Source organism: Somniosus microcephalus, chromosome 3, assembly GCF_052327205.1.
Source record: "Somniosus microcephalus isolate GS21.2 chromosome 3, FLI_Smic_1.0, whole genome shotgun sequence".
Classification (NCBI taxonomy): Eukaryota; Metazoa; Chordata; class Chondrichthyes; order Squaliformes; family Somniosidae; genus Somniosus; species Somniosus microcephalus.
This window is the reverse complement of record NC_140989.1, coordinates 184,103,683-184,123,361: the sequence shown is the minus strand read 5'-3', so window position 1 is coordinate 184,123,361 and position 19,679 is coordinate 184,103,683. Positions and strand designations below refer to the sequence as shown.

Below are 19,679 nucleotides of genomic sequence, written 5' to 3'. Positions count from 1 at the left end.
ATCTCTATCAATCAGGACTCATACCTCACATTCATAGCTTCACCTCACCCTCACACACTTAGCACTGCTGCAAGCCTCACACCCACATCTCACAGCTTGCACACACTGCCAGCTATTCAACCGTGACAGCCACATCACCCAAACACATTGCACAACACTCACTGGCACACTTTCCCATCTCTTGGTTGGCGCACAACCAGAGGCAGCAGGAGCTAACCAGCGAGGTACAGACCCTCCTGCATGTCCTGACCCCTTTGGAGGAGATGGTGATGGCCAGTTTTGGAATGGCTGTTGCTCAGACCGTGGCCAGCAGTGGGACTGACACCATCAAGGATGATGGTATCCTCATACCTAATCCTCCTTTTCACATCCCACTTCCTCCTCATTCCACAATCTCTTCTGATTTACAAGCTGCAGATGGTGTAAGCAGGCACCTCTTACTTCGCTCCCTCCCACCGCTACCCCACCACAAACTTACCCTTGTGCCTTTCTCTTTTCAGATACCCAAGAACTGCAACTTGCCCAGGCAGTGGTGGGAGAGCAACAAGACAGTGAAGATGAAGACGACCATCACTCGATTTAACACTCTCAGCCATCAGCTCAGATACTGACACTGTGCGTAATTTAGAGGATAGCACAGAGATGAGATCTGCATGTGATGGGACACCGGGCACAAGTGGGCCGCAGCCAGGGCGAGGGGAAAGGATAGCGCAGGTGCCAGCTCGCCGGAGGGCGGGGTCGCACATGAGTTTTGCTGCAGAGGACCCAGATGAGGACTTCGATGGGGCAGGCTACAGAAGAAGGCAGATGGGTATGCACAACAAAATACTTGGGTGCATTGGGAAGCCTGCCAGAAAGCCTGCGTGCAATGTCAAGGAGCGTGGAGGAGTTTGGCATCAACTTGGCACAGGGCTTTGCACAGAACTTGGAGCCTATCCTTTCCAGCATGGAAGTGATGGCCAACTGCATTAGTAACACTTGCGGACCCAAAGACGATGCTGTGTTTTATGGCTGATGTCTCAGCTTCCATTGCAGCACAAGCAACAGTGATCCAACTGAGTGCTGCAGTGGAAGTTCAGACTGCTATCATGCAAGGTCAGCTTGCTGCCATGCAAGCTCTGACCACTGCCATCATGGCTCTGGATTATAGTGTTCAAAGGGGTCTGCAGAGTGTCACAGCAGTCCAGCAATCCATTCTCCAACAGATTACTAGAATTGCTGAGGTGCTACCCTGGGGGAATGGCAGTGGCTCCGTGGAGCAAGAACCAGCTGTCTTCTCTCAGGATGACAGCATTCGTCCTCTCACCTCTGCCACTCCTCCAGTGCCCTTGTTAGTAGTTGATGATCCCTTTAAATAGCGCTGGTGGGGGGTCCTTCCTGCTGCTGAACGCGTGTTCAGCTGTACGAGGTTAAGAGAGGGCGGTAGCAGGAGCGTTCAGCTCCAAAATGGTAGTGCTGGCATCAAATCAGCGTTGCACGCTGATTGATGTCATGATCTGTCTGCTCTGCATACCACCGGCGTGCATTCACTGCACGCGCGCTTTTGCCCTCACCGATATGACGTTCAGCGTAATTCACCTCACAAGAGTGCATGTGTGTCATGGACGCCATGTCGGAGCTCTAAGGGCACTTGTGGTGCCCAACAACAGGCGCTAACAACCCGAATTTTGTGCCGCAAGTACCTGCAGCTCCTGTGGAATGACTTAGGTAATTAATTGCTATGGGGAGATAAGCAAATGAGGAAAATTTACCAGGAACGTTTTTCACACTAAGGCAAAACTGAAGAACTTGCACATACCTAAGAGTACTGGAATCTTTTTCCTTACATGACTCCTCTGTACTTGCCGAGCTCGGGTGCCAAATCCTAAAGACTGCAATGATTCTGTTATATATTTCTGGGCAGGCGAGACACATACCATCACCAACAGTTTAGCGTCACCCCCTAAAGAAGGAGGCATACCAATATTTAGAATGTGTATTACTGTATTTTTGCACAAACTATGTAATTATAGGCAAATTATAAATTCTTTGGCAGTACTAATTCAATTAACAAATGTTCTTATCCACAAATATTTGGGAAACTCAGTGTAGTTGCAATTTAAAAAAAATAGCCAGTACTTTTTGTTTTAAAAACTCATCCCAAGGTGACTGGGCCTGCAATCAGCGCAACCAATATGTTGCATTTCCAAAAGCTATGCATGCAAATATGAGTTAGCCTTGGCTGCCAGCACTCACTGCTACTCCAAATAAAGCAGTGGGGTATCCTGCTGGTGGATTAAGTTAGCGTACTGTGCCTCAGGCTGCAAATTCCAACCTAGGTTGATGTCTGCACTCAGAATTTTTGAGATTGTAAACTGGCAACAGTTGTTAATCTCAAATACAAAACATATTACTATAGAAAGAAGTAATAGTGCTATGGGACCTTTTATGTCCACCTGAGAAGTTTAACGTATCATCTGAAAGACAGCACCTCCAACAGTGCAGCGCTGCCTCAGTACTACACTGCAGTTACAGACAAATTATGTGCTCAAAGTCTCTGGAGTGGGGCTTGACCTTTTGACTCAGAGATGAGAGTGCACTTAGCCACGGCTGACAACTGTCAGAAATCAGCTTTCTCAGTATTAAATATAGCAAATTCCATGAAATATAAATAATGTTTCCTGGATATGGCATCTTCATATGTCGTATAAAGAGCCTTAGCCAGGAGGCTGCCTCTACTTATAATTGCTAAAATTGGAATCGGCAGTTTACAGAAAAATGAGAGTGTCTAATCTTGCATAAGGTCATAAAGTGAATGCATTTAACTATAAGGATACAGAGTATAGAGTATATAACTGAAGCAAAACATTATGTTCTGATGTTGAATCTATTAATTTAATGAAGGCAATTTAGTATTTGTAGTTTGGTGCAGCTTCAAAAATGAACATATGTTTCAGTAACTCTGAAGGAAATCTCTATGGTTTTCTTTGGAACAGAGGAGGCTGAGGGGAGACCTAATTGAGGTGTATAAATTATGAGGAGCCTAGATAGAGTGGATAGGAAAGACCTATTTCCCTTAGCAGAGAGGTCAATAACCAGGGGTCATAGATTTAAAGCAATTGGTTGAAGGTTGAGAGGGAATTTGAGGAGAAATTTCTTCACCCAGAGGGTGGTGGGGGTCGAAACCCTGCCTGAAAGGGTGGTGGAGGCAGAAACCCTCACATTTAAACTGTACTTGGATATGCACTTGAAGTGCTGTATCCTACAAGGCTACGGACCAAGTGCTGGAAAGTGGGATTAGGGTGGATAGCTGTTTATCGGCTGGCACTGACACGATGGGCTGAATGGCCTCCTTCTGTGCTGTAAATTTCTATGATTCTATGAAAGTAATGAAAGTTCCCCCGATGTTTCTTCCATAGCTGCCTAACATAACAAGAAATAACAATTTCCACAATATTCAGAAAATAATTGCCCCAATATTCCTTTAATTAGCCCCCATTATGTGCCTGCTTTTGGTTGCAATTGGGAAGAAAAATGGACAGAGACCCACAGTGTTTTTCTGCACCTGTTCTGTACTGCCCCAATGTTTCCTCTGGCCTCCAAATTACACTACGGCTGAATCAGGTGTTTCTGCTCAAATTGTATTAAAACTATGTCATGATGACATTATCAGCATCTATGACCAGCCTTCCTCTCCTTCCACTGGTACAAGGTTGTGCAGACTTCCCCTATAAAAGTGGTCACTGAGGAAAGAAAGAGGCTGTGTTTTTGAAGCCACTCTTTGGCAAGGAGGAGGCAGGAAGCATTTCTCAAGTGAGTTTTCAATTTTGAAACTGTTTCTGAGAGCAGTATAGCTAAGTTCAATTGCAGCACCAGTGGACTTTTTATAACTTTTCGATTCTGGTGCTGGGGAGTGCTGAACAACTGTCCCTGTTTCCAGACGAGGTGGGTCATTGGCCACCTCCTTACAATTGGCATACAAAGAGGAGGACAACAAGGACATATGGGAGCCTCTTCTTCATTCCAGGAAGCACAGGCAGGGCAGGGTGCATTCCCAGCTGTCTCCTGCTGGTTGGACTCACTGTCCCCGCAGGAGTTACCTGGACCTTGCAGCTGTGCTGTTTCCAAGTGCTCAGATTCACTAGGAAGGTCATTGTGGCAACTATGTGATATGCTACAAGGTGACTCAGAGCCATTGTGCAGGGCTGGTACAACATTGGTTTTGAAGTGAAGGTGACTTTAATTTCTTTGCAGGGAGGGGAGGGGTGGTGGGGGTTTCAGGGGACCAAAGGAAACACCTGCAATATCAGTCAGTCTGCAGTCCAGTTTGTCAAGTGACATTGTTCATCAGAGTTGGGGAATTCATCATGGAACTTAGGGATCCGAATGCAGGTGCACTAGGCTTCTTCCAAATAATTGGGTTTCCAAAAATCCTTGGAGTCATCAAAGACTTGCACATAGGCGCTTGTGCTCCTCTGCAGAGCAGTGCCATCTGCATGAATAGGAAGAGATTCTACTCTGTCAATGTGTAGATTGTGTGTGACCACTGCCTCAAGATTATGCAGGTCAAAGTCATTCTGAACCATTCTTCTTTTAAAAGCTGGGCCCTGGAAATCTGGATCTCCACCCATAACAGTTGAGAAGTGACCTGGCCCTCTTGACCGGTGTTTCCTGTTCCTCTAGCACCATCTCCTCCAGCCCCTGCTCTCCTCTGCTCTGTGCATCACCAGGATGCTACAACATGTGTGAAGGTGGTGAGACAGTGAAGGTAGAAAGATGTAGCATTCAAATGGAGGTCAGAGATAAGAGTTGTATGGGCTATCCTGATCTCTTTGTGCAGAAAGAAGTGAAACTGGTGGTGGTAGCAACTACACAGTGCAGCTTCATGGACAGTCATGGCTGGGGTCAGAGAAATGGAACGATTGGATGGGGAAGAGGACTGAGACAATGCTAGTACCTGTGGCAGCACAGCAAAAAGAATAGGGTGGGCGTCATGCACCTACTTTGCTCTTCCTTGTAAGGTTGTTGAATTTCTTCTTGCACTGAACCCACATCTTATGCACGTGCTGGAGGCATTCACCTTGCCTGCCACCTCCTGAAAGACCCTTTAATCCCTGCTTTTGCAAGTCTGTAGCCATCGTGAGGGGGAATGAGAATTGCCTTTCTGCTTCTCCTCCTTCTTCCCCTCCACTTTCCTCTGACCCCCCTTCTCCCAATCTCACCCCCTGCCGCATATTCACTATCCCCTCTGATCTTCCCCTCTCTGACCCCGAACGATCAGTCCTCAGCAAAGGCCTGAGCTTCATCCCCTTACGCCCCCACCTCAATGAATTTCGAGCTCGGCACCATGTTGAGCTCTTTTTCCGCTGCCTTCATCTCCTTGCCCGCTTCTCTGGCCAGGAGTCTTCCCCCCGCACGGCTGACCCTTTCTCCCGCTTTCAGAATTTCCGTTCTACCTGGACCCCTCCCCCTGGCCTCTTACCCTCTCGAGATCTTTTCATCGCTAACTGCCGCCGTGACATCAGCCGTCTCCATTTCTCTGCTCCCCTCACTCACTCCAACCTACCTCCCTCTGAACTTGCAGCACTCCATTCTCTCAGATCCAACCCTGACATTGTCATTAAACCTGCTGACAAGGGTGGTGCTGTTGTTGTTTGGCGCACCGACCTCTACCTAGTGGAAGCTGAACGCCAACTCTCCGACACCTCCTCCTACCTCCACCTGGACCATGACCCCACTACCGAACATCAAACCACCGTTTCCAAGACTGTCACTGACCTCATCTCCTCTGGAGATCTTCCCCCCACGGCCACCAACCTCATAGTTCCCCAACCCGCTTCTACCTCCTTCCCAAGATCCACAAACAGGACTGCCCTGGTAGACCCATCGTTTCAGCCTGTTCTTGCCCCACGGAACTTATCTCCTCCTATCTCGACTCTATCTTTTCTCCCCTTGTCCAGTCTCTTCCCACCTACATCCGCAACTCTTCGGACGCCCTCCGCCACTTTAACAGTTTCCAGTTTCCTGGCCCCAACCGCCTCCTTTTCACCATGGACGTAAAATCCCTCTACACCCCATCCCCCACCAGGATGGCCTGAGGGCGCTCCGCTTCTTCCTTGAACAGCGGCCCAACCAGTCCCCATCCACCACCACCCTCCTCCGCCTGGCTGAACTGGTTCTCACGTTGAACAACTTCTCCTTTGACTCCACTCATTTCCTTCAAATCAAAGGTGTTGCTATGGGTACCCGCATGGGTCCTAGCTATGCCTGCCTTTTCGTGGGATATGTGGAACACTCTTTGTTCCAGTCCTACTCGGGTCCCCTCCCTCACCTCTTTTTCCTTTACTTTGATGACTGTATCGGTGCCGTTTCCTGCTCTTGCCCGGAACTAGACAATTTCATTCACTTTGCCTCCAATTTCCACCCTTCCCTCACTTTCACATGGTCCATCTCCGACTCTTCCCTTCCCTTCCTCGACTTCTCCGTCTCCATCTCTGGAGATAGGTTATTGACCAACATTCACTACAAGCCCACTGACTCCCACAGCTACCTGGACTACACTTCCTCCCACCCCGCCTCCGGTAAGGACTCTATTCCATTCTCCCAGTTTCTCCGTCTCCGCCGCATCTGCTCCGACGATGTCACCTTCCACACCAGTGCTTCCGACATGTCTTCCTTTTTCCTCAACCGAGGATTCCCCTCTACCGTGGTTGACACGGCCCTCGACCGTGTCCGTTCTATCTCCCGCACTTCTGCCCTCACCCCTGCCCCTCCCTCCCAGAACCACGATAGGGTTCCCCTTGTCCTCACCTTTCACCCCACCAGCCTCCACATTCAACGGATCATCCTCCGCCATTTCCGCCACCTCCAACGTGATCCCACCACCAAATGCATCTTCCCCTCCCCTCCCCTTTCAGCATTCCGTAGGGACCGCTCCCTCCGAGACACCCTAGTCCACTCCTCTATCACCCTCAGCACCCCTTCCCCCGGCACCTTCACGTGCAAGCGCAGGAGATGCAACACCTGCCCTTATACCTCCCCTCTTCCCACTGTCCAGGGCCCCAAACATTTTCCAGGTGAAACAGCGATTTACTTGTACTTCTTGCAATCTAGTATACTGTATTCGCTGCTCACGATGTGGTCTCCTCTACATTGGGGAGACCAAACGCAGATTGGGTGACCGCTTTGCGGAACACCTCCATTCAGTCCGTAAGGATGACCCCGAGCTTCTGGTTGCCTGTCATTTTAATTCACCGCCCCATTCCCACTCAGACCTCACCGTACTCGGGCTTTTGCATTGTTCCATGGAAGCTCAGCGTAAGCTCGAGGAACAGCACCTCATCTTCCGATTAGGCACTTTACAGCCTTCCGGACTCAATATCGAGTTCAACAATTTCAGATCATAACCTCGGCCCCCATTACTTTTTTACTTATATTTTTTATCCACACCTTTGTTTTGGCCCCCCCCTTTTTTTCTCTCCCACATGGCAGCTGTCTCCCATTCTGCCCGCGCATTTCACACCTAATCTAGAGCCGTCTTTTGTCTCCACTAGTCCTATCACCATCTCGTCTCGTTTTGAATACCTCTTAATGTCTCTTCACTTCTCTTTTGTTCTCTCCCAGCCTCCAAACTGGCCTTTTAACTTGTTTCATTTCCTGTGCTTTTTCAGTCTTGACAAAGGGTTTTGGCCTGAAACGTTGACTCTATTTCTCTCTCCACGGATGTTGCCTGGCCTGCTGAGTTTTTCCAGCATTTTCTGTTGTTATATTGCCTTTCTGCTGTCCATTTCGCTCAGCAAAATGTCAACTACATCCCCATGAATGGAGAGGGCACTGGTTCTTCCCCTAATGTTATTCGCCATTCATTGCAACACAATCTGGGCCAACGTCCAAGCAATTTCAATAAACTACCCAATTTCAATCAGTTAGCAGGTCAAGGTCAGCCCAGTAAATTACTGTTCCATAATGCAGGTTAAATTAGTGCTCCACAATGCAGGTCACCTCAGGACCTGCAACAGTGCATTTTTGAGCAGTTGTAAGGTTTGTATCCTGCACTGACACATTTTAAATTGTTCTCCCAAAATGGGCGTGCACTCATTCAGAGGTGTACACGCACCTAGCACATGCCCAGCGTATGTATATTAACAGCAATTTGAATTATAGGTGCTGCTTGTAACTTCTGGGTGGAGTGCACTTTCGCTGCGTTTACATACATGCACAGCGAATGTCAGGGATTTGATGTCAAAGCTCATGTGATTATTGCGGAAGAAGTATTTTACAGAATATATATTTCTACCTATAGAGTCCTGGAGCAAATGAGTAAGCTTGCTGTTTCGATAAGGTACGTGGGATCGTTGTTCTGCAAGTGCTCCAAGCACATCAGACAATGCTGATAAGCTTCGATTTATAAATGAAGTCTCTCTCAAAGCTGTACCGGTCACTCCTGACATTCCTGACAGAAATCAAACCACAAATTAAATGGTGAGAAAATCCATACCATAATAAGAGAAGCTGTTATGCATACTGACAAATCATACAGTTCTTGTAGCTCACCATCTAGTTTAAAAAAATATTCATCCAAGTTTCAAAATGACGACAAGATATTATAATGAGGTTTTTTTTTAGGGTTTCATAACTTTTTTTCCCCATTCCTTGCTAGTCATCTTGGGCTGTATATTCAGCAATGGCAGAAGATTTGCTCCTGGGCCATCACCAATTCCAATTCTTAGCTGGTTGTCAACAGATTTCATGATGATCAGGAGCAGAAACACACGCTGATTTTTCCAATCTCTAGCCCAGGAGTCATGAAGGCAATCATAATGCCCCACAGCTGTTGTCAGAACTTGGGAATTGTTGGCTAAATGAGACTTTGGCCTAAGTTTTCTGCTTTCGTGGATTTGGAGCACATCTTCAGTGTTGCTGGACTTCCGCCCACCACAAATATATGCCCCTGACCCCAGCCGATCTTCTGACCTCAGAGTCATATTGCAGGCAGGTTCCCCAGTTCCACTGGAGAGTCCAGCCAGACAGTGGGCAGAGTTTAGCAACAGCAAGTCTCGGAGACCTGCTGCAGCATAGTGGTGGCAGCAGCCTCCAAGATGCCAGTGAAAGTTTCAAACATTTTCCAAAACTTTTTTAATCCACGCCCCCACCGCCCCCCCCCCCCCGTGCTATCATCAACTGGCCAAGCCTTCTGCTGGTAGAAACATTCGAAACCATCCCGCTGCCTCCAGGGACCAACATGCATCCCAAGCGTATAGTGGTGCTATAGCACAAATGACAGGAAATATGTTGATTGCTCACATACGGGCCAGCATTGCCTGTGGTGAATTGGGATCCTGTAAAAATGAGAGTGGACGCAGCAGGGTGCATCTCTGTGCCATTTTCCGCCCCACCCGTCCCAGTCATGGTCAAAAATCGCTGGATGGAAGGCGGGAAATCCCAAACTTTATGTTCTCGCATTGCCTCTTGCACATGATGGCAGGCCAATATCAAAATTACCGATGGAGGAAAATCAGCCAATTGATGCCAGTGCTTCAGCAGTTTTTAAGTTATTGTGATGTTATATCTTAGCACATCTAATTACCCTTGTTAGTAGTAATCCATTTGATAAAACAATTTTGTGATATTTTACAGGTGGGGAAGAAAGCAGCACATGATTAGTTCATTGTAGCCCTGAGGGGTGATTTAAGGCTGCTTACCCACGCATTCACTGCCAGCAAGATCCACCAATTGTAGCTTAGTTTTAAGATACTTAGGAAACTCTGCAGGTTCTGTGGAAAAGTGCTTAGCAGGCAAAGATCGGGAAGGCGGTGCTGAATTGTTATCCGTGATAGGAGAAGGCAGCTGCTTGCAGGACTGATGCTGTAATGGTCGAAATATACCTGATTCTGAAGTGCTTTTCATCCGTACATCTAGAACAATAAAACACAAAACTGAAAGACAGTCAACAAACTCTACAACTGGGGAAATTCTCATTTGTGGCTTCCTTACCAGATCTATTGGCAGCAGTGACCTTTGTGGTGATTGTAATTGTTATCACAAGGTGGGATCGGGAGGAATGTGCATGGACTAGTGTTGGGTGCTTGGTTCTATGTCGTAGGCCATGGGTGATTAGATTCAGAATACTTGTGGGATTCTCAACATGTCTGTAATACAGCAAACAGCTTTGTTATAAACAAATGAAACAAGTAATATCACTAATCATGAATTACAAATAGCAGTTGTTTAATATTAAACAATGGACCCTCTATATAATGTAGTCAGTAGTCTTTGAAAGCTATTATGAAAGAGTACTATGGTAAGTGACAAGTAATCAAATTATGTTTTATGAGGAAACATGGTAGGTTGGACTCTCAAGTAGAAGAACTGATATCAAATTGCAGATGTTGTAACAAGATAGAATGCATCTGCTGCACATTTCTACTGGAGCTTCAGAATTTGCATAATGGTTGTAAAAAAGATTGGCCTAGAATTTCAGTTGTTTGGGTGCTACAGGTGGCAAATTCGGACCAAAATGGCATCTGAGCAGAGGGCGCAAACCTCTGGTGTGAGCCACGCCGGATGCCGGCTTGGTGAGGGTGGTAGGGCGGCCGTTAGGAGTGTGCGCTATAAGTATGGTAAGTAGGCAGATCGTGACGTTTATCAGCGTGCAACATTGATTTGATGCCAATGCTGCCATTTTCGTCGTCATTGCTGTAGCTAATGCCCTCTCTTAAACTCACAGAGCTGAACATGCATTCAGCAGCAGGAAGGAACCCCTACAGTAGAGCATTGGCATAATAAAATTTGGAGGTGACAAAGGCATGGATGAGGGTTTCAGCAGCAGATGAGCTGAGGCAGGGGGGGAGACGGGTGATGTTATAAAAATGTCTCTTGAGGCCCACCGATCTCCTGAACTGACGGAAGGATTTGTGACAAAAAACAATTTGGATGTTTTCTTCTCAAGGAGTATGCTCAAATGTTGCAGATTCAGGTTTGGACATAATCGCTATATTATTTTGGGATCAAAAGTATTGAGAATTAAATCTTCAGAATCCTACTTTACTGGCACCTAATCCACAATATGAAATCACAAAAGAGTGACAACTTGATCCAATATACGAGGGGTTAAATTCGATAGCTGCCAAAAATGGGCGTGGGGATTGCGATGCACGATTAACCCGCGCCCATTCAATTTAATGCAGGCAGCACGCCAACTTCGTGCTGCCTGCTCATTTACATGATTTCAGCATGCAGCCAGCACTAGCCGCGTTGTTGTTTGGCTGCATACATAAGCAGGAGGCCCAAAATCGGGAGACTAGCACCAGTTAAAGCTAGCCTGTACCTCTTAAAGGGGAGGTACATTGTGGCTGGAGCAGGTGTTGTAAGTCATTCAGGAAGTGAATCTGACCTGGGAAACAGTGAAGAACGCCACAACATGGGAGAGAGCGGGCTCCAAGGTTTTTGGACGCTGCACTGGAGGCCTTGGTAGAGGAGGTGGAAAGGAGGAGAGATGTCCTGTATCCGTAGGGGGCCAGGAGGCCCTCCAAACTTATGCTCAGAAGGCAGTGGGAGCAGCCATGGAGGTCAATGCCAGGAGTCAAGCCCCGAGGACCTGGATGCAGTGCTGCAATAGGTTCAATGACCCCACACGAGTGGTCAAAGTCAGTGAATGCATCTTCAAATGCCATATCCTACCAACTGCACCACCAGCCTCACACACTGCTCAATGCACCACACCCCCATCACTCACCTACCAACAATTAGAACACATACCTCACATTCATAGCTTCACCTCACCCTCACACACTTAGCACTGCTGCAAGCCTCATACCAACATCTCACAGCTTGCACACACTGGCAGCTATTCAACCATGACAGCCACATCACCCAAACAGATTTCACGATTCTCACTGACATACTTCCTCATGCAGGACAAGGTGGCGCACAACCGGAGACAGCAGGAGTTAGCAGGAAAGAGTAAATTTAAAAGCAGCGGGAGAAATGTCAAGGCTGTGCAGGGGACCCGGTTACACGGCCACAAGTGCTGGAGCCACGGTTACACGGCCACAGGTACAGGGGACCCGGTTACACAACCAGAGGTGCAGGAGCCATGGTTACATGGCAAAAGGTTCAAGAACCCCGGTTACACAGCTACAAATATACAGTAAAACTTACCTTTGGGTTCCTCTTTGGCTGGATGGCCAGCTGATACTGTGCGGGGAAGATTGCAGTGCCCACAGCGATGGCAGGAACAAGTGGTAAGTCATTCCCCACCATTTTCGGGACACTACTGCCCCGTTCCTTCTGGGGCGGAAGCCTCAAAACCTACTGCTGAGTTTTGCCAGTTATTAAAGAATTCCGGATGATTAAGTGTCATTTAAACAAGAGTTTACTGTAGATGAATTAATAGCACAGATAGAAATAGGTGTGATCTAATAGCCATTACAGAGACGTGGTTGCAAAGTGGCCAAGTTTGGAAACTAAATATTCCAGGATACTTAACATTTAGAAGAGATAGGCAAAATGGAAAAGGAGGAGGGGTAGCCCTGATAATAAAGGATGGGAGAAAGACAGTAGAGAGAAAGGATCTTAGCTCCGTAAGTCAAAAAGTAGAATCAGTTTGGGTGGAGCTAAGAAACAGCAAGGGGCAGAAAACATTGGTGGGAGTTGTTTATAGGCCCCCAAACAGAAGTTGTAATGTAGAGCAGAATATAAATCAGGAAATTAGAGGTGCATGTAACAAGGGCAATACAATAATCTTGGGGGGTCTTTAATCTACATATAGACTGGGTGAACTAAATTTTCAGTAATAGTGTGGAGGACGAATTAATGGAATGTATGCAAGATAGTTTTCTAGATCAGTGTCTTGAGGAACCAACTAGGGAACCGGCTATTTTAGATCTAGTATTGTGCAATGAGAAAGGGTTAATTCATAACCTTGTAGTAAAGGGGCCTTTAGGGAAGAGTAACCAAAGTATGATAGAATTTTATATTGAGTTTGAAAGTGATTTATGTTAAATCCAAAACTAGGGTCTTAAATCTAAACAAAGCAAACTATGTATGTATGAGAGGCGAGTTGGCTAAGGTAGATTGGGAAACTAGATTAAAAGGTATGATGGTAGACAAGCAATGGCTAGCATTTAAAGAATTAATACATAATTTACAACAAATATACATTCCTTTAAGGCACAAAAACCCCACAGGAAAAGTGGTCCAACCATGGCTAACAAGAGAAGTTAAAGATAGTATTAGATCAAAGGAAGAGGCTTATAATGTTGCCAAAAAGAGTAGTAAGCCTGAGGATTGGGAGGATTTTAGAATTCAGCAAAGAAGGACCACAAAATTGATAAAGAAAGGGAAAATAGAATATGAGGGTAAAGTAGCGAGAGACATAAAAACAGACTGTAAAAGCTTCTATAGGTATGTAAAAAGGAAAAGATTAGCGAAGGTAAATGTGGGTCCCTTACAGGCTGAGACAGGAGAAATTATAATGAAGAATAAGGAAATGGCATTGAAATTAAACCAATACTTTATGTCTGTCTTCACAGAAGAAGATGCAAAAAACTTCCCGGAAATAGTGGAGAACCAAGGGTCTAGCGAGAATGAGGAACTGAAAGAAATTAGTATTAGTAAAAAAATAGTACTGGAGAAATCAATGGGACTGAAAGCCGATAAATCCCCTGGACCTGATGGCCTACATCCTAGGGTTTTGAAAGAGGTGGCTATAGAGATAGTGGATGCATTGGTTGTCATTTTCCAAAATTCCATAGATTCTAGAACAGTTCCTGCGGATTGGAAGGTAGCAAATGTAACCCCATTATTTAAGAAAGGAGGGAGAGATAAAACAAGGAACTACAGACCAATTAGCCTGACATCAGTAGTAGAGAAAATGCTAGAATCTATTATTAAAGACGTGGTAACAGGGAACTTAGAAAATAATAATAGGATTGGGCAGAGTCAACATGGATTTATGAAAGGGGAAGTCATGTTTGATAAATCTGTTTTTTGAGGTTGTAACTAGCAGAATAGATAAAGGGGAACCAGTGGATGTGGTGTATTTGGATTTTCAGAAGATACTCAATAAGGCGCCATTCAAGAGGTTAATAAACAAAATGAGGGCTCATGGGATTGGGGGTAATATACTAGCATGGATAGAGGATTGGTTAATGGACAGAAAACAGAGTAGGAATAAAAGGGTCATTTTGGGTTGACAGGCTGTAACTAGTGGGGTACCGCATGGATCAGTGCTTGGGCTTCAGTTATTCACAATCTATATCAATGATTTCGATGAGGGGACCAAATGTAATATATCCAAGTTTGCTGATGATACAAAGCTGGGTGGAAATGTAAGTTGTGAGGAGGATGCAAAGAGGCTTCAAGGGGATATAGACAGGCTAAGTGAGTGGGCAAGAACACGGCAAATGGAATATAATGTGGAGAAATGTGAAGTTATCCACTTTGGTCGGAAGAATAGAAAAACTGAATATTTTTTGAATGGTGAGAGATTGGGAAATGTTGGTGTTCGGAGGGACCTGGGTGTCCTTGTACACGAATCACTGAAATGTAACATGCAGGTACAGCAAGCAATTAGGAAAACAAATGGTATGTTGGCCTTTATTACAAGAGGATTTGAGTATAAGACTAAAGATGTCTTACTGCAATTATATAGGGCCCTGGTGAGACCACACCTGGAGTATTGTGTACAGTTTTGTCTCCTTACCTAAGGAAGGATATACTTGCCATAGAGGGAGTGCAATGAAGGTTCATCAGATTGATTCCTGGGATGGGGGATTGTCCTATGAGGAGAGATTGAGTAGACTCGGCCTATATTCTCTGGAGTTTAGAAGAATGAGAAGTGATCTCATTGAAACATACAAAATTCTTACAGGGCTTGACAGGGTAGATGCAGGAAGGATGTTTCCCTTGGTTGGGGAGTCTAGAACCAGGGGTCAGTCTCAGAATAAGGGGTCGGACATTTAGGACTGAGATAAGGAGAAATTTCTTCACTCAGAAGGCGATGAATCTTTGGAATTCTCTACCCAGAGGGCTATGGAGGCTCAGTCATTGAGTATATTCAAGACAGACATCGATAGATTTTTGGATATTAAGGGAATGGAGGGATATGGGGATAGTGCAGGAAAGTGGAGTTGAGATCGAAGATCAGCCATGATCTTACTGAATGGCGGAGCAGGCTCGAATGGCCTACTCCTGCTTCTATTTCTTATGTTCTTATGTTCTTAAGACTGCCCTTGACATCAAGGCAGCATTTGGCAGAGTATAGCATCAAGGAGCCCTAGAAAAATTGAAGTCAATGGGAATCAGGGGGAAAACTCACCACTGGCTGGAGTCATACCTAGCACAAAGTGGTTATGGTTGTTGGAGCCAATCATCTCCGCCCCAGGAAATTGCTGCAGGAGTTCCTCAGGGCAGTGTCCTAGACCGAACCATCTTCAGCTGCTTCATCAATGACCTTCCCTGCATCATAAGGTCAGAAGTGGGGATGTTCACTGCTGATTGCAGTGTTCAGTTCTGTTTGGAACTCCTCAGATAATGAAGCAGTCCATGCCCGCATGCAACATTCAGGCTTGGGCTGATAAGTGGCAAGTAACACTCGCGCCACACAAGTGCCAGGCAATGACTACCTCCAACAAGCGAGAGTCTAACCACCGTCCCTTGATATTCAACTGCATTACCATCACCATATCCCCCATTATCAACATCCTGGGGCCCACCATTGGCCAGAAACTTAACTGGTCCAGCCACATAAATACTGTGGCTACAAGAGCAAGTCAGAGGCTGGGTATTCTGCGACGAGTGTCTCACCTTCTGACTCCCCAAAGCCTTTCCACCATCTACAAGGCACAGGTAAGGAGTGTGATGGAATACTCTCCGCTTGCCTGGATGAGCGCAGCTCCAACAACACTCAAGAAGCTCGACACCATCCAGGACAAAGCAGCCCGCTAAATCGGCACCCCATCCACCACCTTAAATATTCACTCCCTCCACCACCGGCGTACCGTGGCTACAGTGTGTACCATCTACAAGATGCATTGCAGCAACTCGCCAAGGCTTCTTCGACAGCACCTCACAAACCTGCGACCTCTACCACCTAGAAGGACGAGGGCAGCAGGCGCATGGGAACACCATCACCTCCACGTTCCCCTCCAAGCTACACACCATCCTGACTTGGGAATATGTCACTTTTCCTTCACCACCACCTTCTCAAAGGCAATTAGAGATAGGCAATAAATGCTGGCCTTGTCAGCGACGCCCACATCCCATGAATAAATTAAAAAAGACAGCCTGTCACTCAATTTAACACTCTCTGTCACCAGCTCAGATACTGGCACTGCATGGAATTTACAGGATAGTATAGAGGCGGGATCTGCACGTGGTTGAGACGCTGGGCCTCCAGCCAGGGCAAGGGGCAAGGATAGAGCAGGTGCCAGCTCGCCGGAGGGCTAATGAAATGCTTGGTGCATTGGGAAGCCTGCCAGAAAGCACGTGTGCAATGTCAAGGAGCATGGAGGAGTCCAGCACCAACTCGGCACAGGGCTTTGCACAGAGCTTGGAGCCCATCTTTTCCAGCATGGATGTGATGGCCAACTCCATTAGCGCAACGTGTGGACCCAACCATGATACAACTTCTGATGGTCGATGTCTCAGCTTCCATTGCAGCACAAGCAGCAGCCACCCAATGTCTGAGTGCTGCAGTGGAAGCTCAGACTGATGGGTATGCACAATGAAAAGCTTGGTGCACTGGGAAGCCCGCCAGAAAGCCTGTGTGCAATGTTAAGGAGCATGAAAGGCGTCCGGCACCAATCTGGCACAGGGCTTTGAGCAACTCCATGCAAGCTCAAACTGCTGCCATCATGGCTCTGGATTACAGTGTTCAAAGGAGCTTCCAGTCCAGCAATCCGTCCTCCAACAGATTACTGGGATTGCTGAGGCGTCGCCCCGGGGGAGTGGCAGTGGCTCCAATGGGCACGAACCTGCTGTCCTCTCTCAGGGTGATAGCATTTGTCCACCAGCCATTGCCACTCCGCCAGGCTACTGCCACCTATGCCAAGATTATGCAGTCCACAGCCGGGCATTCTAGGCCCAGAGCTGCTTGAGGTTGTCCTCCAACGCCATCTGCTGTCACCTCCACTGAAAGTGAGCAGCCTTCCACCAGCCATGTTGCAGCCAGTGGAGTAGCACTGCATAGGAGCACTAGGACAGGCAAAGGCACTAATGGAATGCACAAGGGTGATTAGTTTGTTCGTATGCAGTATGCATGATTTGACTTATAAATTTGGTTTGCAATGTTTATTTTATGGAGGGTTTTATTTTTGCATTGTGGCAAGTGGACACTGGGATGGTCAGTAACAGAGGGAAGGTAAGGTGTGGGACTGTTGGTGAATGGGGAATTGGGGCTGCGGTTACTGGTATCGCATTCGGAAGAGCTCTTCAAGGACAACCCAGGCAGAAAGGGGCTGTCTATTTTGCCTCCTCTCTTCCTCTTTCTCCTCCTCCTCAGCTGTTCGCCGTATGGCTGGTGGCAAGGGCTGTGTCCTCATGATGGTGAGGTTGTGCAGCATGGAGCAGACCACCAGGAATCTTGACACCCTGTGCCGAGTACTGCAGGGCTCCTCCAGAGCAGTCCAGGCAGCGGAAGCATTGTTTCAGCACCCGATGGTCTGCTCTATCACATTTCGTGTGACAGCATGGCTCTCATTGTATGCATGCTGCGCTCGTGTGCATGGGCTGCGCACCAGAGTCATGAATCATGTCGTTAGTGGATGGCCCTTGTCGCCCAGTAGCCACCCTTTGGTTAGCCGTGGTGGCTCAAATGCAGATGGTACAGCGGACTGCCGCAGAATGAAGGCATTGTGACTGCTGCCAGGATACCGGGCACTGACCTGCATGATTCGCTGCCTATGGTCGCACACCAGCTGGACGCTGAGGGAGTAGAATCCCTTTTTGGGTCTGTTATATGGCAGAGATAATATGCGGCGCCCACAAACCCTACAAAAACCACGTGCTCGCTCCGCCTGCTTGTCCCTGGCAAGAGCGAATGAAATGTATTCAGCTCTCTGTGTGAACAGAGAGTCTCAGTGACCTCCCTTACACAACAGTGGATGACAAACTGTGAGATGTTGCAAATATCTCCAGCTCCAGCCTGGAAGGAGCCCGACGCATAAAAGTCCATCACCACGGTCACCTTCACAGCCACTGGCAATGCGGTCCTTGCCCAGATTTGAGGTGGTAGTTGTGGCTGCAGCAGGTGGCAGATTTCGGTGAGGACATCCTTACTGAAGTGCAGACATCTCACACATTGTTCCTCACTGAGGTTCAGGTAGGAGAATTGCTCCCTGAGCACCCTGGGCAGATATGGCCTCCTGCTGAGAGCCCTTCTAGTCCTTCTCCTCCTCCCTCTTCCAGCAGCTTGTCCTGCTCTGCGTGGCCTCTATTCAATCTCCAAGTCATGCTAAATTTCAAGGAAAATGCCTACTAGTGCACCCATGTCTGGGACCAACTAGTTTGTGCAGAAGCCTTGAAATCAGCAAAAGTCCTTCAGCACCTGCCACACCACTCTGTCCGGCGCGATTTGCTAAACAATCGCTTCATACGATATTCTAAATTTCCCTAAACTTAGAGATTCCAATCAAGAAATGTTCGAAACATGCACTGGACATGCATTTTTTTTATTCGTTTATGGGATCAAGGCGTCGCTGGCAATGCCAGCATTTATTGCCCATCCCTAGTTGCCCTCGAGAAGGTGGTGGTGAGCTGCCTTCTTGAACCACTGCAGTCCGTGTGGTAATGGTACTCCCACAGTGCTGTTAGATAGGGAGTTCCAGGATTTTGACCCAGTGACTATGAAAGATCGGCTTCTAAGTCAGGATGGTGTGTGACTGGAGGGGAACTTGGAGGTGGTGGTTGATATACCTATCAATTCATTCCATGAAAAGCGACGAGTTAAGATCGTAACTATAGGTTTTTATTGGCTAAATAACAGAGCCCACCCTCGTGGGTGATCGGTTCCAACAAGGAAGAATACTAGCCAAGCGGTCACCTTTATACCTGGGCAAGCAGGCGGAGCCATGGGCGGAGTCAGCTGAGGTATGCCTAGGTATAACAGCGTGCGTGGCAAGAGGTAACCTTGTGTAGTGATAACAACAGTGTAAACAGTGATAACAACAGTGTAACAATAGTGAACGGTTGTGAACGGTAACAGTGGTTTACCACATTCACCCCTTGTTTAAAATTGAGTCCGGCGGGGTGAAGTGTACTACCAGTTCGTGTATGTCAGTCTCTCAGGAGGCCCCGTAAGCCTTTCTGATCGGCGCAGCAGCGGCGGCGGTGGTGCAGTATCCGATGTTAATGCTGGTGTCTGCGTGGTCGACGAAGGCTCCTGGGGTTCCGGCATGCCATCTACAGGAGCTGGATTTGGGGGAGTGGTGGGGGGTAACGGTGGTATCTCAGGGGTGCCCGAGGGGTCTCGCAAGGAGACAGTGTCCTCCCGCCCGTCTGGGTATGCCACATAGGCGTACTGGGGGTTGGCGTGCAGGAGGTCCACCCTCTCGACCAGGGGGTCCGTTTTATGGGTCCTCACGTGCTTCCGCAGCAGGACGGGCCCCGGAGAAGTCAGCCATGTTGGTAGCGAGGTTCCCGTAGTCGACTTCCTGTGGAAAACAAACATTCGTTCATGGGGGGTGGCGTTAATGGGAGTG

At 47.4% G+C, this 19,679-nt stretch overlaps 1 protein-coding gene across 5 annotated transcripts in view; it reads right to left on the bottom strand.

Moving 5' to 3' along the window:
• The window catches only part of kif25 (kinesin family member 25), a 277,704-nt gene that overhangs the window by 25,031 nt on the left and 232,994 nt on the right, over nt 1-19,679 (bottom strand). For 4 of the 5 annotated variants that reach the window (XM_085982015.1, XM_085982012.1, XM_085982013.1 and 1 more), the window contains 4 exons: nt 9,973-10,127; nt 9,681-9,893; nt 8,276-8,431; nt 1,799-1,942 (listed from right to left, as the gene is read on the bottom strand). In XM_085982015.1, the coding sequence (XP_085838141.1) occupies nt 1,799-1,942; nt 8,276-8,431; nt 9,681-9,893; nt 9,973-10,127 (668 nt within the window). Of the gene's footprint in view, nt 1-1,798; nt 1,943-8,275; nt 8,432-9,680; nt 9,894-9,972; nt 10,128-19,679 lie in introns of those variants that run through there. The other variant, XM_085982016.1, reaches the window with a different exon arrangement.